This window comes from Merops nubicus, unplaced genomic scaffold (genome assembly GCF_000691845.1).
Source record: "Merops nubicus isolate BGI_N331 unplaced genomic scaffold, ASM69184v1 scaffold17130, whole genome shotgun sequence".
NCBI lineage: Eukaryota > Metazoa > Chordata > Aves > Coraciiformes > Meropidae > Merops > Merops nubicus.
In genome coordinates this window covers 14,441-32,616 of record NW_008584988.1, presented here as the reverse complement: position 1 = coordinate 32,616, position 18,176 = coordinate 14,441, and the positions used below count along the sequence as shown (strand labels likewise).

The 18,176-nt window shown below is 34.9% G+C and overlaps 1 protein-coding gene across 1 annotated transcript in view; it reads left to right on the top strand.

The window, feature by feature from the left end:
* Positions 1–272: 272 nt before the first annotated feature.
* Positions 273–18,176, top strand: part of PHF14 (PHD finger protein 14) — a gene marked incomplete at its 5' end in the record, with an annotated part of 30,956 nt that continues 13,052 nt past the window's right edge. Inside the window, 8 exons of the mRNA XM_008946131.1 lie at positions 273–384; positions 2,522–2,659; positions 4,416–4,562; positions 8,085–8,355; positions 9,006–9,112; positions 10,621–10,716; positions 12,183–12,286; positions 14,180–14,311. Coding sequence (XP_008944379.1) covers positions 273–384; positions 2,522–2,659; positions 4,416–4,562; positions 8,085–8,355; positions 9,006–9,112; positions 10,621–10,716; positions 12,183–12,286; positions 14,180–14,311 — 1,107 coding nt within the window. The remainder of the gene's footprint in view (positions 385–2,521; positions 2,660–4,415; positions 4,563–8,084; positions 8,356–9,005; positions 9,113–10,620; positions 10,717–12,182; positions 12,287–14,179; positions 14,312–18,176) is intronic.

Here is an 18,176-nt window from a genome sequence, read left to right as displayed (position 1 = left end):
CCCTTCCCACCTAAATGATTCTATGATAGCCCAGGGCTTGATCCACACCAGCAGAGCAATCCCAGGGGCTTTGAAAAGCCTTACTGCATGGTTCAGTGTGTGCTGGTGAAATCCAAATACACATTCTCTCCCTGCTTCTAATGTACTTTCCTTCAAACACATTTCTTGTAGCATCCTTAACATTTAGAAGGCACTTTTAAATTTGCAAATGGTGAGTATAATGTAGGATCAAACTGTTGATAACAATAACCTAATTTTATCTGCTGTTTTAGGTGGGTCCATATTGTTTGTGCCCTCTATGTTCCAGGAGTGGCATTTGGAGATATCGACAAACTGCGGCCAGTAACGCTTACCGAAATGAATTATTCAAAGTATGGAGCCAAGGTAAGTTTAGAAGAGATGTACTGCCAAAAAGTAGTTTTATTTTACATTTTTACATAAAATAAAATACATCTTCCCAAATTTTTTTTTTTATTGTTTATAGCAGTTGCAGTGAGGATTACAACTAAAAAAGAGATGCAGTTTGTTCATCTTCATCATGGTTCTTACATCTTCGCTTTTCCCTCTTTCTATTTTCCTTACTACTGTTGTCCATAATTTCTGTCACTATTTCCCTCTAATTTCCCCTATATTCTTACACAGGTACTTACTTTACTTTCTTTTAAAGTCAGTTAGTGGCAGGTTGCCAAACCGTGAAGGGAAAGTGGAGAAGGTTTATGGGATACAAAATGGAGGAATGGAAGGTTAGGTTGATTAAGGAAGTGACAGATGTACATACTCTAAGAATTATTTTAGGCTCTATGCAAATACAAGCTAGTACGCATACAGAAAGGTTGCTGCAAAGCCGTATTTAAAAAAATCCACAACAACATGGAGCCCTCAACTTGAACAGAAAAGTAGCTCTAAAATTAAAATGGCTTGGGCAGAGGACAGTGGTCAGTAATATGTTAAATACTGTTTCTGTAGCTAATGGAGACAGTGTGGAGAAGCCATATCTATCGGGGTCATGTTAGGGAAGGTGGCTGTACTGCTGCTTCATTTGTGCATAGTCAGTTTCATTTTCTGGAATGTCAGGTAAAATACTCAATTTAAATATGCAGTAAATTAAAACAAAACAAAACAAAACAAACGTATAATATATAAAATAAACCAAAACATTCCAGAATACCTGTGTGCAGCAACTGTATCAAGAGCACATTTTCAGCATGGGCCTGCTAAGACATTCAGCAGTGTTTAGAAATTTTTGTATAAAGGAAAAAAAAGAGTGAGGTCCCAAAACTCTACAGGGTGTTGTTGCAATTAATCACTCATTTGTTTATTTTATTAGCATGAGTGGTGTATAGGAGCAGGGCTAAGAATTTGGGTGTATTTTCTTACATTAATAAGGTGTAATTAAGTTGCACAAGTCTCATGACTCTTGCAGAGTCTGTTTTGTGTAGCAAGTGTAGAAGTTACAGCTTAGTTAAATTTCCCCCTGCAAAACCAGTTTAATACAATCTTTTGCACTTCGTTTCTTATCTATTATGTGTTGCTGTTACACAGCTCAAAGGTGCCCTTCTAGTGTAGTGTATGCAGTGTTTTTGGAGTTGTCAGTCACTGAGTTTTCTTTGCCATTCCTTTCTGTTGTTTAACTTTCTGCATGGAGATATTTTCTGGAGGTGATATCCAGCGTCACTCTGTATTTGGTGTGTGAGACATTAAGAAATGCACCCCTGTATCATTTTAGATCTTTATGCACTGGATAGCAGCACTGCTTAAGCATTCTATGTTCCCATTTGCTTGTTCCTACCTATGTGCTCATTGCTCTAGTTTGCTGGCACAGCAGTTTGGTGTGAATTGGTGGTTAAACAGACTGAAGAATTGGTCTGCTAAAAAATAAGTTGTTTTTTTTTTTCCAGGTCACACTAGGGGATGTCAGTTTGCTCTGTTGCAAACAGCTGTGCCTAGAACAAGTAGCTGAAGCCATAGTGCAGTAAAGTGAATCACAACCTGCTTTACTGATATTTATGATTCTTGAATAGTTCTTTTTTGCCTTGTCATGCATGTGTTCCTCAGTCATTGTTTATCAAAGGACATCTGTGGAATTATCTATGGTTTTCAGTCATCCAGAGCACTGCTGTTTTTGTTTGTCCTCTGAACTTGTTGAATAGTTGAACGTTTGCTATAATGTTGTTTATGATACCATACTTGTATAATTAATCGTGTGTGAATTGTTTGCGTGGTATTTAGTTGTTGCTCCAAAAGGGAATGCAAGACATGGAGATTCACACAGAAATTCATCCAACATGCTGTTTTGATTGGTTAAGCACTTTTCCATTGCTCGTTGAAAACAAAATCCATAGCGTGTGTTGGGAAGGTGTGAAGTTTAAGTAGTGTCAACTGTCAGTAGCATACTTGATTTCTGTACTGCACAAGAGTAAAGCTACATGTTTGATTTTTTTGTATATAAGATATAAATCATCAATATTGCGCAGAATGCACAATTTATTTACTGTGGTGTTGTATGCTGTTCTTTATGAAGGAATGCAGTTTTTGTGAAGATCCTCGTTTTGCCAGAACGGGTGTATGCATTAGTTGTGATGCTGGGATGTGCAGAGCTTACTTCCATGTGACCTGCGCTCAGAAGGAAGGCCTCCTCTCAGAAGCAGCAGCAGAAGAGGTAGCTATGGGAAGGATAGAATAAAAGGGTTGTATTGAAAGCTTGTGAAGACTACCTGAAATTGTACCTTTTTAGCTCGCTAACACTGAGAAGAGTTTTTGTAAACCAGTAGCAAGACATAGGCCCAATAAAAGTACTATCTGGGGAGGGTGCTGTTCACCAAATTGTCCAACTCTGAGCACCCTTTCACATGGCCCAGAAAAGGGGATAGAGAAGAGTAACACAGAAGTTGGCTTAACAGACCATCACTCAATACAGACATGAATTCTAACTCTAATTCTTGAACTTCTCCTAGGTTAACATACTTACCTACCTCTTTTTGTAGTATAATAATTTCTGTTTCATATAAAATAGGATTGTCTTGAGAAATTAACTACATTTCTAACAGTCTTTTCATGCCTATTTTCCAGTATTTTCTTCAAATTGCAATACAGGTATATGACTTCCCTTGTGAGAACATTAATCTTAGGAATCAGGATGAAAGCAAACATTTATAATCCGCTGATAACTATTTAATATCTGTTCTTGCCAGTTTTCTCCCTGTAATATGATTAATGCATTTTAGATTTGAAACTTCTACTTTCAAATTCATTTTTGCGGTATGAGTACTGTTGGATTGCCGATTCCTGATATGTATAATTTTGATTAAGCCTGTCATGTTCATAGCTGTACAGTTTAACTTCTTATTGCCTTAGGAGGTACCACAGGTAACACACAAACAAGCATAACTTGCAGTATTGACACTGGCACTTTGTTTCTCAACACAGTGGACCACTAAGTGATTTTTAAAGGAATCACAAAACATTTTCTTCAGTGAGCTTGATAAATAGGCATTTTGCTACATGTTTACTGTAACAATAATATTTTTAATCAAAGGCGCTCACAACCTAATTTTAGGGTGCTGCTCATTTTTGGAAACAATTTGTCAAACACTGAAAATCTAAATCAAAACATGTTTCTAAGGAAAGCTTGTGTAGATTTTATTGGCCTCTATTTTATAGATGGAGTAAAAGAATATTTGATGTGCAAATTATTTACTTATTTTTGTTTTACTTTATGAAGGGAGACTGCTTTAAGGTTTTCTTCTTAGTCTGTAGATTTGTGATGTTTCTACACTTTCTAAAGTATACTGGCAAAGAAATGTACTTCTCAGACCCTGTCTCCTTATGACTCAGATATTTGTAGTCTGCTTCCAAGGTTTGCAAGTGTTAAAAATCGCTGTAACCTTATGGCCCTCATAATGTGCAGAACTGATGGAGCAAAGAATAAAAAATGGAAAAAAACACGCTCTGAGAGATGATAAATCATGTGGGATTATAGCCGCCAAAACCATTCGGAAAGTCTTTTGAGAAACTCAAATATATTGTCTTTTGTATTATGCAGAATTGTTACTCTCTTGTTAAGATATAATGCAAAAGACACAGTGAAGCAAGAGGAAATTAACAATACATATCATATGTTAAAGGGATTTATACTTAGGAGTTTCTTCTGATTTTTATGAGAATGAGTTTGAAAGGTAGAGCATTAAATAGTGAATGTGTTTAAAGATGTTTAGGGTCACACAATGAAAAAACAATTTATATGGTGATTTACATCAACATGATAAAATTAATTTAGGAACATAATACGTATTGTTCTTTAAAACATGTCCATTTGAACGTGTGAATGCTAGAATGTTTGTGCTTTTTCAGAGCCTTTTGGACTTGTATGTCTTACTTTATTTTTTGTTCCTTTCCCTTTGTTTTCTCTGAAACAGGATATAGCTGACCCTTTTTTTGCTTATTGTAAACAGCACGCAGACAGGTTAGACAGAAAATGGAAACGGAAGAACTACCTGGCATTACAATCTTACTGTAAAATGTCTTTGCAGGAAAGAGAAAAACAGCTCTCCCCAGAAGCTCAGGTATTGTATTCATGGTACAAATATGTCTGTATTCATCATCCTTGTTAAACAAGAAGGAAATGAAGAGGATGGGGAATTATTTTTAAAGTAGGAAATGAAATGTGCATGGTCATTGCACAAAGTAGTGAATGATTTTTAGGTTTTAGTCTCTCAAGAACAATTCTCGATAAACATTATCAAATGTGGATATCTATGCTTGTCTGAAGCGAAAAATCTTACTTTGTGGCATGAAGTTAGCAATTACATTTTCATTGTAATGTGTAGATTCTGAACAATTATTTCTTCACAATCCTTAACAAAAAATGACAGCCAGACAATAAGTTAGGCATATTTCTATGTCCTCGTTCAGTAAAAATATAATATTTACTTTACCAAGTTGTTGAACTTGGCAGAAGAGTCTAGTTGGCCTTAAGTTTTTTCTTGCTACATCCTTTTCACTTTTTGCAGGCCTCAGTAGAAGTCTGTGTTCTGGGTTTTTTCATAGTAAAGATTTTGTAGGAAAAAAAAATATGTAAGTAGAGAAACTGACTTGCTCTTGGCGAGTGGGAGTTATCTGAAAATCTTAGGCAATGCCTACATTCCTGTTCAGTGGGTCAACTGATAAATGTCTTATTGAAAGAAAGGTTTCAGTCCTCCTGAGGGGATCTATGTGCTTTGATATGTTTTAATGTGTGTATTTTTTTTTTTTTTTTTTCTGGTTCTGAGGAATTTATGGCATACTTTGCTTTCGCTGCTTAGGCTGAATTGCATTCTATGAAAAAATCATACCTGTTTAGAAGAGCAGCTTGTTATCTGAGTGAATCCTGACTAATTTGTTGTAGGGAGTGGCAGATGCTATAAAGAATGGAAGGCAGTTATGGGAGAGAAATTACTGCTTGTTTTCTGAAGGGAGAACTGTAGTATAATGGTCAGAAAATAAATTTTCATATCATCAAACTTAATTTACATAAAAATGTCATACCATAGTTCTTCCAAGATCTTTGAATAGGAGAACGTTAATTTTAAATAACCTGTGCAGTTGAAAATTAATATGAGCAAACTATATCAGATATAGAAGATTTCTGAATAAAGTATTTTTATGGGTTATTGAGCTTTGTGTAGCTTGATTTAAAACTTGTTACATCATTCTTGCTGAATACGCTCAGCTCTAAATTATGTGAAATGCACTTAAGTAATGGAGAAATCACAATAATATGAATACTACCCAACATAATGGTAACTGCTGGTTGTGCAAAATAAGTTTGTGTTCAACAGGGCTTACTAGCTCTATTTTCAAGCATTTGTTATACAGCACTGATAATGTTGACAAGTCCCCAGCATTTCCCTCTCTTCCTCCTCTTTATTCCAAACCAAGACCCTGCAAATTTTTTTTTTTAATCTAAATTATTTGGATTAAATGTTTGGAAACTGAAGGAATGAATGCTGAAAACTGTAGACGGGAGTTACTTGACATGGTCATAGGCACCTTGATACCAATTTAATAACTTGTCTACATATTGTAAAACTAAATATTTCAGTATTGATGGCTCTGGTATTGTATGAATTTGCATTAGTATTGTGTGTGTGCCCAACTTTACATGGATGAAACAGATTGGAAGCTTGAGGAGTGCATTTCCATGTCCAGTTTTATGTATTGGGATTTTATGAAGTAATTTTTTGTCTGTGAGTGGTTTCTGTGAAGGGGTACTTAATGCATACTAGAAATGTCTGACTGAGGAGTTGACACAAAGTACTTATGACTTCACACCTTACCTTACTGTGTGCTGTCTCCAGGACGAAGTTAAAATCCCACCAGTAAACTCAACCTTAGAATCATAGAATCCTTTAGGTTGGAAGAGACCTTCAAGATCATTAAGTCCAACCAACCTTCAGCTATCTTTGTTAATTCAGGATTTTGTCTGAGAAAAAAGAATCTTGAGATAGCTTAATTTGGAAAAAAAGATTAAGAAGTAAACGTATGTATATGCATTTTTATTTTTATATATATATATAAAAATATATGTGTACATACAAAGCTTACTTCCAGGAGAGCTTGCAGCTTTAAGTAAGGTTTGGAAACATTGAGCTAACATAAATAAGTATGCAGTTGTACAAATAATCTGTCTGGTATTGTGAAAGTGGATATTTGAGACACACTTTTGAAGAAGAAAAAAAAAAAGGTTATTTGTTGGAAAATGTTCTACATGGATGTTCTACTTTTTTATATCAATAAAGGAAATGTACATTTCTTGAGTAAAGCGTGTTCTTGAAAACAGCTTAAATCCAAGTAACTTGAGTTCAGGATTCCATTTAGACATTAGTCATTTTAATCTGCCCTCTGGAATACGGCTCTGTGTGTACAGTTCTGTGATGTCTTAAATAACCCCAAGGGTTTCAAAACTGAGCATGTGATCAGTAAAGAAGCATCTTAGCTGAGGAAGCTATAAACCATTCTTGGTCATTCCAGTGGAGAATGAAATGAGGCAGTAGCTGTTGGCTGTAGGTGGATGTGTTGCTTACTACTTTCCGTTCAAGAAAAAAGCCCTTGGAGTCAGAGCTGGCCAGCAAGCCACACATGTTCCATTTCTTGCTGGTTGTTCAAGACTTAGTAAGGTATTACACTGTAATAATACCTCCAAGATTCTGTTTGTAATCTGAGATGTTCCTTAACTATAATGTGTATATATATATATGCACGTTTGCTTTTATCTCAGGAGTATCTCATACCATATGGTGGGGCAGCTGGATTAGTTTAGTTTCTTCTTTCTGCAGGCAAGTAAACATCTTCTAACTGATAGTCAGCTGGACCTTTTCCTCTGAAGGTTAGTACATTGATGCCATTTTCTGCCAGGATTGCCACTACGTAGAGTTCATGCAAGACAGTGTTTTCCAACTGTCAGTAACAACTTGATCTTCTGGGCTGAGTCTCCTGGATGGTTACAAATATTCAGATGTCATTAACAATATATATTGTGAGCTTCTCTTGCCTACTTCATTTTTGTTTGGGTTGTGTTTTTGGCCCATCAGAATCAGCTAGTTTAACATTTATAAAGGGATATTGTATTGAGAAAGGAGTTCCTATGAAATGATGTCAAATACAGAAAAAAATGCTCTTCATGAACTTTACTCACGTAGGTACAACTTTACAGTGTATATGAATGTATTTTTGATAGGTCAGCGAAGACTTTTCTCAGTAGTGAGTTTTCACAGTCCCATCAAATTATCATTAATAGAAGGGATTGTCTGAAAACCAGCAATCATTTGTGTTACTTTCATTTGCAGGGAAATCTCATCAAAAAACCTGTGCATACCTCCAAAAAAGAATGAAAGGAGAATGTTGTGTATGCATTTTGAAGTAAAATCAAATGCCTGTGTCAGTGGCTATTTCTTGGCTTACAGCGTTCCAGAATGAAAATGGCATTGATTGTATCATGCAGCTTTTAAAATGACAGTAAAACACAGATGTGTTCCAAAAGGATATAATTCAAAACAAATTTTGATTTGGTCCCTTACGTTTTTTATTTGTGGAATTCTTTATTGCAGGCTCGAATCAATGCCAGGCTGCAGCAGTATCGCGCCAAGGCAGAGCTGGCCCGCACCACAAGACCACAGGCCTGGGTGCCCAGGGAGAAGCTACCACGACCACTTACTAGCAGTGCTTCAGCCATACGGAAGCTTATGCGCAAGGCCGAGTTAATGGGAATTAGTACAGACATTTTTCCTGTGGATACTTCGGATACTAGTTCCAGTGTCGATGGAAGAAGAAAACATAAACAACCAGCTCTTACTGCTGATTTTGTGAATTACTACCTTGGTAAGGATGAAAATTTCATATTTTCTCAATGAAAACTTAACCACTTTCCTGTATTTGTACTGTGCTGGCTAGCTGATTGGTGTTTGGGTTTGGTTTGGTTTGGTTTGGTTTTGTGTGTGTGTGCGCTTTTTTGTTTTTTTGTTTTTTTTTTTTTAATTTAAATATACTTGTTTTTAACAGATGAGTTCATTTTAAGTCAGTTGTATTGTTGCTTGATTTCTCTACTTACACAGAAAGTTTTTTTTAAAAAAAAAAAAACACGAACATTTCAGAAAGGAAGAAAATCTTTCAAAGGTAAACAGGGGGCTAAACTGTCTTTGTTAAGAAAGGAGTGGAAGCTTATGTACCTTTGACTTTTTTTTTTTTCCCCTTAACATTTTCTTCCATTGCTATTCCACATAGAATGACTTTGGGGATGTTCAGTAGATGGCTGATCAAAGCACACCATTTAAATAACTAAACTGTTTATGTAGCAGAATATAAATATTATGACTGTTCAAAGTACTCAATCTCTCTAATAAATCTATAGGCTATAGTTTTGTGGTTTTGTGTTTTATGGTTCTATGCTATTCATTGCTTCACTTTTTTCAGTGCATAAAACTTGAAAATGTAGCCAAGAACAGGAAATAATGCAATTTTCTTTTCAATAGAGAGAAATATGCGCATGATTCAAATCCAGGAGAATATGGCTGAACAGAAGAACATAAAGGATAAATTAGAAAATGAGCAAGAAAAGCTTCATGTCGAGTATAATAAGGTGAAGAAATGGTGATAATAAACTATTGTACTGTTTTAGTATTGCTGCTGTTAACTTCGATAGCATTTTGCTTTCCAAACAAAATGACTTGGAAAGATGTGAACTGTATCTTGAAAAGTAATACTAAAAAAAAGATATTTCTGCTTTTTAAAAAAAATATTCTGAGGTCCATCCCCCCCATACAGGTAGAATCAACTTCAAAAATGTCATATATTGGCTGGTCATGATTTTTTTCACTGACTGCCCTGAGAGTTCCAGTAAGAAATATGGACAAATTGACAGACAGGTCCCTGTTATGAGTCAACTGTGTCTTAAGGCCCTTCTTTTTTTTCATGCTTTTCATTTGAGACTTTGAGGCAACAGAGTTTGACCACCTCACCCTCGCCTCTCTCTGGTTTTTTGTTTGTTTGTTTTGGTTGTGTGTAGTTCTTAGGTTCCTTCTGAGCCTGCTTGATTCTCTGCTTCAGTCTCAACTTGGTAATTGGGAATGTAGGATTGTTGGAAGTATTGTTTATTTATGTCAGCTCCAAGTCTCTAATATTGTTCATCTTAGATTTAACGACTTGGCTAATTTTTCAGGCTGAAGTAATCAGTATTCATATATCCATAGTGGCCTCTGTGTGTTTTGTTTGAGTATAGGAAATTTGGGGCCCATAAAAGATGATATCACTCCCCCAAAATGTTACCAACATAATTTTTATTAACTCATCATAATGGTTCAAAAAGCATTTTGTGCTTTAGTTGAATTTCTACTAATTTTTTTATTTATTTTAATCTTTAAATATTTTTGAGTGGAAGAGAAATACTTTTTTTTTTTTTTTTGTGACAGTGACATGCTGCAATTCTTGCTGGATTCAGCAACTTATCAAGTGATGGTTAGTGGTGACAAAAAGCAGTGTTGCTATTCTTAAACTGTTGGGTGTGTGCTTTAAATGAGAACATAATGAAATGAAACAGGAGGTCCTTGTGAATTGCCCAAAGATGAGAAAAGTGAAGGAGATTGTGCATGGGGCTTTTAATGAAATGAATAGGTTGTACATGTTGGGTGGTACTTAACAGTTATTTCCAGAAGAAGGAAAAAAAAAAAATTGCTTACATCCTTTAATAAATATCTTTTCGTTTGAGAGTGAGTGTTCTTTGGTAAGGTAATATAAATGAATTAAAGGTCTACATGGTTACTTGTTAGAATCTGGCTGCTGAAGTAGTATGGACAATGCATAAAAGATTATTGATATATTTTAGTTGTGCTTTCTAATAGACTTCAATGAAGCCTTATTTTTATGCTGAAATACTTCAGATCTTTCTTACAAAACAGGGCTGCCCAGGTTTTCATCTTAGTTCTGTTAAATTGCTGAATAATTGCGCTGGTCTCAGCTATATTGACAGGAATTCCATTGTCTTTTTTAATCTTACAATAAAGTAACGCACCTTAGATAGGTAAGGGGTTGAATAATTAATAAATCCTAATGGATTTTTATTCCTGATGATATTTTTCTTTAACTTATCAGCTGTGTGAGTCCTTGGAAGAGCTACAAAATATGAATGGAAAACTGCGAAATGAAGGTCAAAGCATCTGGGCTCTACTGGGTAGAATCATTGGACAGGTTGGTTGAGGATATTTTTTTTCCTCCTCTTTATAGTTCTTAATAGACCTGGTTTTCCAAGAATTTGGATTTTTTTTTTTTTTTTTCAAAATTCTATTTTTTTTGAAAAAATATTTGCAAAATTCCTTCATTTGGTAGAACTGATTGACCTGTCATTTGTGATGAACATGAACATGAAGCATGAGTTAATCCTGCCATTTTTGTCTCCACATTGTCTTTAGTTACTTAGGCTTCAAATTATATTGCACCTCTTCATGGCTTTTATAAGATACTAATTTTTAAAACTACAGTATGTGTGTTTTTAACTGGACAGAGCAGAGTATTTTGGTCAAATGAATGCAAATACCTAGAAGAGAAGGTTTGGATTGCTTCCTATTGCCAGCAATTACCTCTGTTCTCATTGATACAGATGCAGAAAAGAGAGAAGTGTAGATTCTTGCCGTGTTTTAATACATGTCTTATGTCAGAGTGATTAAATGCACATTTTAGATCTCAGAGAGAGAGAGCTTGAAGTGATTTCCAATGAAAAGTTTTAAGGAAGATTGAAGAAATTCCACTGTGAAAATGCAGACTTACTATTAGGTCACAATTTTGTTGTGCCCTTTAGTACTGATGAGTTTGTGCTGCTGTTCAGAAAATGAAGCTTACTCTTTCTTTATGCCGTGGTGGTGCTTAAGATATTCTAGCTTTTTGTAGTTTTATTTGTGTGCCTATCTTTCCTACTTGCAAAAAAGGATTCTCACACAATGTTTCTGTTGAATCAAGGTAATGTTTAACCCTCTTTTTAAGATGGCTTTGAGTAAGTATTCACAAATACATTTTCTCATGCAAATATGACTAAATTTAGGAAAAAAAAACCAAACGTAAAGTCGAGTAGAATTCATTTACACAGCTTGCATGACATTTTTTTTTTCCAGTTGATTGAACAGGTGCAGACCCATGGGGCTGCTGAGAAATGACTTTGATAGATGGTTGCTGTCTGAGAAGCTAGCATACTGCAGATTAGTAGAAACCCAAAGAGAATCTCATCTGCTTTGTGGAGGACTTGGTCCAATAAGATAATTTTTATAATTAACCTATTGAGCACCAGTGTAGCAAACATGTTGGGGAAAATAAACTACCTCAGTATCCTTCTGTCAGTTTTGTGTATTTGCCTTCTCTTGTTTCAGCTGCCTAGGCAAATGCATCTTTGTCCATCCCTCTCTTTGAAGCTTGAAGAAAAAAATGAAAAGCTAGTATTTCAATGTGTGCTTTATTTACTGATTTGAAAAAAAATTAGTATAATATCACTTTATATTGCAAAATTGTGCGGAGATAAACATCTGTAGTTACTCTTGTCTGTAAAATAGCTAGCTAAGCAATTCACTCTCATAACTTGAGTCTTGTATTTCATGCATTGAGATTGGAGTGGTATTCTTTAAAAGTCTCAAGATTCATGTTGTACTGCATTTGTTCAAATCCAATAGAAATTGAACATACCAGCAATTTTACGTGCTCCAAAGGAAAGGAAACCAAGTAAAAAGGAAGGAGGAACACAAAAGACATCTGCACTTCCAGCTGTACTTTATAGGCAAGTAATGAAGTCTTGACAGATTAGAGACAGTATTCAGTAAGCTACAATTTTCACAAAAGTGTTAAGAGAAAATTGGTTCAATTTTGATTAACAAAGTGCTTCAGAGTTGTTTATATATTTTTCTTCTGAAGGCTAAGTTGAATAGTAGACAATATTTCACCTTAGCACACATCAGTAAGCTTTGAAGGTTTTTTTACTAGTTTGACAACAGTGTTTTAAAGACAAAGGTAACTCTTCACAGCTTAATGTCTCTGTTTAAGGGCTCAGGGCAGGACCCCACGGAGCAGAATTTGTGCTTCCACTCCCTATCCCTTAGTTTCCCCAGATGGAAAGAAAAACAAGGGAAGTCAGGAGTAAGAGAGGCTTTGCACCGATTGGAAGTTAATAAAAATAAAGTATATTATTTAACAGGGAACAGAAAGCAAGAAGGGAATTAAATATATATATACATACACAAAGATGGGGGAAAACAAAGTAGATACAAGCTATACCAAACCTGATCTCAGATGGCGCAGGGTTGCTCGGAATCGTGTGGGTGCAGCCCCACTGTGCTCTCCCGCACTGGAGCACCCATCTCCTGCCTCTTCTATAGAGTGTGGGCAGGAAGGGGGAGGGAATAATCACTCCCCCCCCTGGGACCCTCAGGGTCCTAGAAATCACCTGTCCCGCCTCCCCCAAGCCTCGAACCACAACACTGAAATAGAGAGATCTTTTGTCTCTGTGATGTGAAAATTTTTAACTGGTCATCTCATCTTTTGAATGCAGTTGTCTGTGTTGACAATTTTGCAAACAGTGATGATGCTGTTTAGTCACAGTGGCTGGTGCATAAAACATTTGTCATATAAGAATTTTTTCCTTCTGCCCATGGCAGACCTTTGGGATGTCTTGTATTTTAAATGTCCCTACTTCTCTTTCTATTAACTCACAAGAAAATTAAAGGTATTCACTTATTCTGTCCTTGTTCCACCTTTTCACCTCTTCTTTAAGTTCAGAAGCTACCAACTGGGTTTTAACTAAGCCCAGTACTAGGGTCGCAGAGCATGACTGTGCAAAATATACATATCATCTTGGATCATCTTCTTTTGCCACCATCTGTGAAGCGGCGTGGTCTGTTGCTTCTCTAGAGAGCAGCAGCCAGGCCTTCAGCCACACCAAGTGGGCAGTATCTTGCCCAGCTAGCAGGCTAAATGAAAAAGATGGGTTGTACAAGCAAAAGTTAGTCCTAGTGCTGAGAGGGAGAAATCTTGAAAGCATGGCAGTGGAATGAGGATTTGGCAATTTAGATGTATATACAAACAAAAAATAGTTCTGCTTTAACAGTTCTGTTTGTTTCAAATCCAGTCATTTAGTTTCTCCCGTTTTGTAACAGAATCAATGAGCACATGATCTCTTTGAAATAATTAAAATTTCAATTGCTATAAAATAATAGTGATAATAAAAAGGAAGTGTAATTTCTTCTGAGTTGATACATTGCCCAACATAATAGCAGCACAGACTTATTTCAGTGTGCTTACATTATTAAAATGAGCATGTGACTGTTAAGCCTCATAATAGCTGCATAATCTTCTATTTAAGCATTTGGATGGCCCAGGTAGTATTTTTTTTCCATTTGCCACTGGTACATTTTATTGAAGTATCAAGTGATTATTCACTGGTTAGAAGTCCTCAAAAAAATAGAGAAAGTAATTTTGTTGTCTATATTAGATGTCTTTTATGCTTTACTATGTAGAGGTAGAATCTCCTTGAAAAGTAATTATGCATTTAAATGATGCATTCAAAATGAAGTGGCCACATGATTGTATTGAAACTGGGGAATGTGCTGGGATGTATCATTTATTCCTTAGGATTTCAAATGTAGTTACAATGCTTTTCTACTACCTACATTAAAAGTTGTGGAATTTGCAAGAAGAACCATGATCAACACCTACTGCTACTGTGTGATACTTGTAAACTTCATTATCATCTTGGTTGCCTGGATCCACCTCTTACAAGAATGCCAAGAAAGACCAAGAATAGTTACTGGTAAGAATGCAGTGGATGTGTTGTCTTGTGCTATCTCTGTACTTAAAGTAGGATGTAAATATGAATAGACTACCAATTGCTAAGTGTTTTAGACATTGTTATAATGTGGTCTGAAGTAAGTTATTTTATTTTTTAGGGATTATTTTCAGCAGTGATATTTCAAGCAAAAAAAAATTCATCATTAGCCACTGTGTAGAATTAGAGTATAGCTTTAATTTTCTTAGCTATTGAGTTCATTTGTGATTATTAATGCCACTATATAATAATGGTAAAAAAATAATATTCTGCCTTCAGGAAGTGAAAGACTTGGTCTTCTGTTTATCTTAGGACCCCAGATAGGCAACAGAATTTTTAGGAGAATACTTGTAAATACTTAAAAATTTGATTTGTTAATCAGTTTATTGCAGTATGGGAAATCCATTTGTTTTACATATGGCTAACCATACTGCAGTTACGTTTCCATGAATTAAAATTCCTTTTGTACTGATAGAGCAGAGCAAAAGCCAAGTGGTACAACAGAGAACTGATAACATAGTAAAGGTGCTGCTTTCTAAACTGTTATAAAATTAGTGCGCTCCTGTGTTGTGTTAGTGTTCTGGATGTTTCTAAACTGGTCTGAAATGTTTTAGAAGCAGTTTGTATCTGGCAAGAAGTTGGTGTACAGCATCTCCAGGATACATCATCACTTTGTCTGAATGATCATTAAGAATTAATAATCAGAACAGTCTAATAATTTCTTCTAAAAATACAGTAAAACTATTTTAATCAAGAAAAGTTAGTTTCTGGTTTTTTTGGTTTTTTTTGTTTTTTTTTCATATATTTTGGGATTTTTGTTTGTTAGTTTTAAACTTCCATAAAACATTTACTTAAGTCATCTTTTTGGATAGTTTTGGTGATTGTGTGCAGAGCAAGCTCATGGCTACATGGAGTGGGAGGTCTCTTTCTTTTTATATCTTAACATGACAAAACCTGAATTTAACCCAGTAAATTCAAGTTAATAGTTTAAAAGACATTTTCTTTAAAAGCTGAAAATCTCAAAGGTTTTCACCATTGCTCGTATTTTTCTGAACGTGATTTTCCTTTAATTATTTAATATATTCTGTGATTTTTGGACTTTTCATTATTTCAAGGGGATTTTGAGCACATTGGTCAAATTTACCAAGTGGTTGTTACATGTAGAACATTTTTTATTGGCTTTTTGGTAGCTTCTGCATTTGCACAAAAAAATTCTCGATTTTTATTCTGCTATTTAACCATTCAATCCAAAAGATGTAAGACTACAATTCCTAGTAGATGTTAGAGGCAGAAAAGGTCAGGTTAGGTAGTAAAATGCTTTTATTTCAAAGCTATAACTTATCTTTGTTGTGAATTTCATGCTTCAGTTTTATCTAAGATCACAACTTAGCTTTTACTTCTAATTAGCTGAGGCATATTCTGGAATGTGAGATTATAGCAGACGAATTGAGCTATATTGATTGCATTCTTTTCATCATTGAACATGCCTTTATGTATTCTATTCAGGATCACCTAGAGAGCATAGAGAATGGACCCTTAATCTAAGCTTGAGTTCATCGGGTTTTTCCACCCCTGCTATTTTGAATACAATTTCCATCTTTTGATTAAGCTATGAAGAATAATGTGAATTTTTTTTTTTTTTTTGAGGGCCACGTACTTTTCAGATATTTATATAGGATACAATACGAAGTTCTGTAAAAAGATAATGTAAGAAAATGGAAATTTTTTTTTACTATCTAGTGGGAAATTCCTTGAAACATTAGGCAGGTTGAAAGACTTTAGATAAAGTTGTTAAAAATGTTTACTTTAGTCTTTTAAAATAGTAAGCAGGAAACAGTTAAAAATAGTTATTTCTTAATTTTTACTCTGTATTCCATTATCACTTATAATCATTTACTCGGAACTGCTAAATTGAGCCTTTGCAAAAGGCTTGGTGATTGTAGAGTCATATACTTTTTCAATACTTTTAAATTTAAACTTTGGGCAGTTTTGCATGAATTTATTCAGTGTGCTTCATATTTTATACTGTTGGAGGATGCCAAATGATTCAGTTTGTGTTTGATGCTATGTAGATTAGTTAATAGTTCTACTTTATGTCCATTTAATGCCCAGTATTTAATAGAAATTTAAATTACAGTATTCAAAAAAGGTTTTTGAAATTTTTTAAATAAAGCCACTACTAGGGGCAATGGTAAGGGGGGGGGAAAAAAGAACATTTCTATATTTAAAAGCTAACTTGTTAAAGAAAACAAATTATAGTTATCGCAATGTTTTTAAACATAAAAAGGAGGTAATGATTTTAGTCATACTGAAATCAGAGTAAGAGTTTTAGACCTGATGAGCACCAGTGTCACACAGCTTGTTAGAAACTGGTTTCAAGCAGTCAACAGTTAAGAATTTCCCCAGTTCAGAGACCTGACAGTTTTCTCCAAGTTAACAGTTATGCATCTTGAATATTTTAGTAAAAAATTGTTTGTAACATAGTAAGTTCAAAGCATGTCCTCATTTCAAATACATTTATTTTGAGAGGAAGAGCATAACAACTATTTTATGTAATAAAACATGAAAGCATTAATTTCTTTCTGTTTTGATGTGGTGCTTTTAAAGTAGACCAGCAGTTTTAATCATAGAGGAAAATGCTATAGCATACATTATTTAAAAAATTGGAAATTTTCAGTTTCTTATAAATTCTGTCAATAAAACACTGTAGTATTCTTTTGATTCACATGTTACCATAAAATTAAGTCCTGTCATTCTCTGACAACTTATGTGCTTTTATACTCCTGCCCATTCTGGATGGCCTAGGAACTGTGTATTTTCCTGGTAGAGAATGACCTGAACTGATACAAAAGCAATGCACAGGTGTTGACAGACAATAAAAGGAATAAAAATCTTGATTGTAAAATACTGACATATTCATTAGGAAAATATTTGGCAGCTACCAACATGGACTAACTCTTTCTATTGAGATGAGATTGCTGAAAAACAGTGATAGCTTCTGAGTGATAGCTTCTGGTAGCATATGAAATGCTAAGGGTAGAGATGAACCAAACAAGGACTATTGATCATATTTGACTTGGTGGTTTTTATTTTTGTCTGGAAGGCCAAGTTGTTTTAGTCGTTACTGCTGTGAGGTGTATTTGCCACAGGATAGAATGAGCTGTGGAGTTCCTGGGTAGTAGCCCCATGAGCCCTCATTCAGTATCTCAATTCATTCTTTCATATTGCTGACCCCAGTTGTTCAGTACTGATCCTGCACGTCTTGATGTTTGCTTCATCTTGAGTCAGTAGATTATGATATAAAATTGTTAATTTACATAAGTGTGAGTGCAATATAATATTACATATAAATTTTTTATTCATTTGTTATTTGTCCTAATTGAAAGATGTTTGGGTCATTGTAAGTGACAGATTCTCAGTACCTCTACTGTCTGGAAGTGCTCTTTGACAAAATATTTTTGGTTCATATATGCTGTCCTTTATGTCCAGAATAAGAGCAGTCCTCCTTATTTCCAATGCCAGTACATCATTTAACATGTATGATTTATTCCAGTTACCAGAGCATGGGTATCATCTTAATGTTGTGGTCCATCTTTTTCAAGTTCCAAGTGGTTTAATTCGGTGTAAACGTGGCAAGAAGTGATTTATCACAGAATATGACTATGATAACTGTTTCCTCCTAATTAAAAAAACAGTCAAACTTAAGTAATAACTCTACAGTTTTCCTTTTTAAACACTGAGGGTGGAACTGTTTTTTCTGGAAGCACTCTAGTGGTCTTTACTCAGCACAGATGATTTAAAGTTACTCTTTTCACAGTAAGCACAGATGCATAGGATGCTGCTTTCTTCC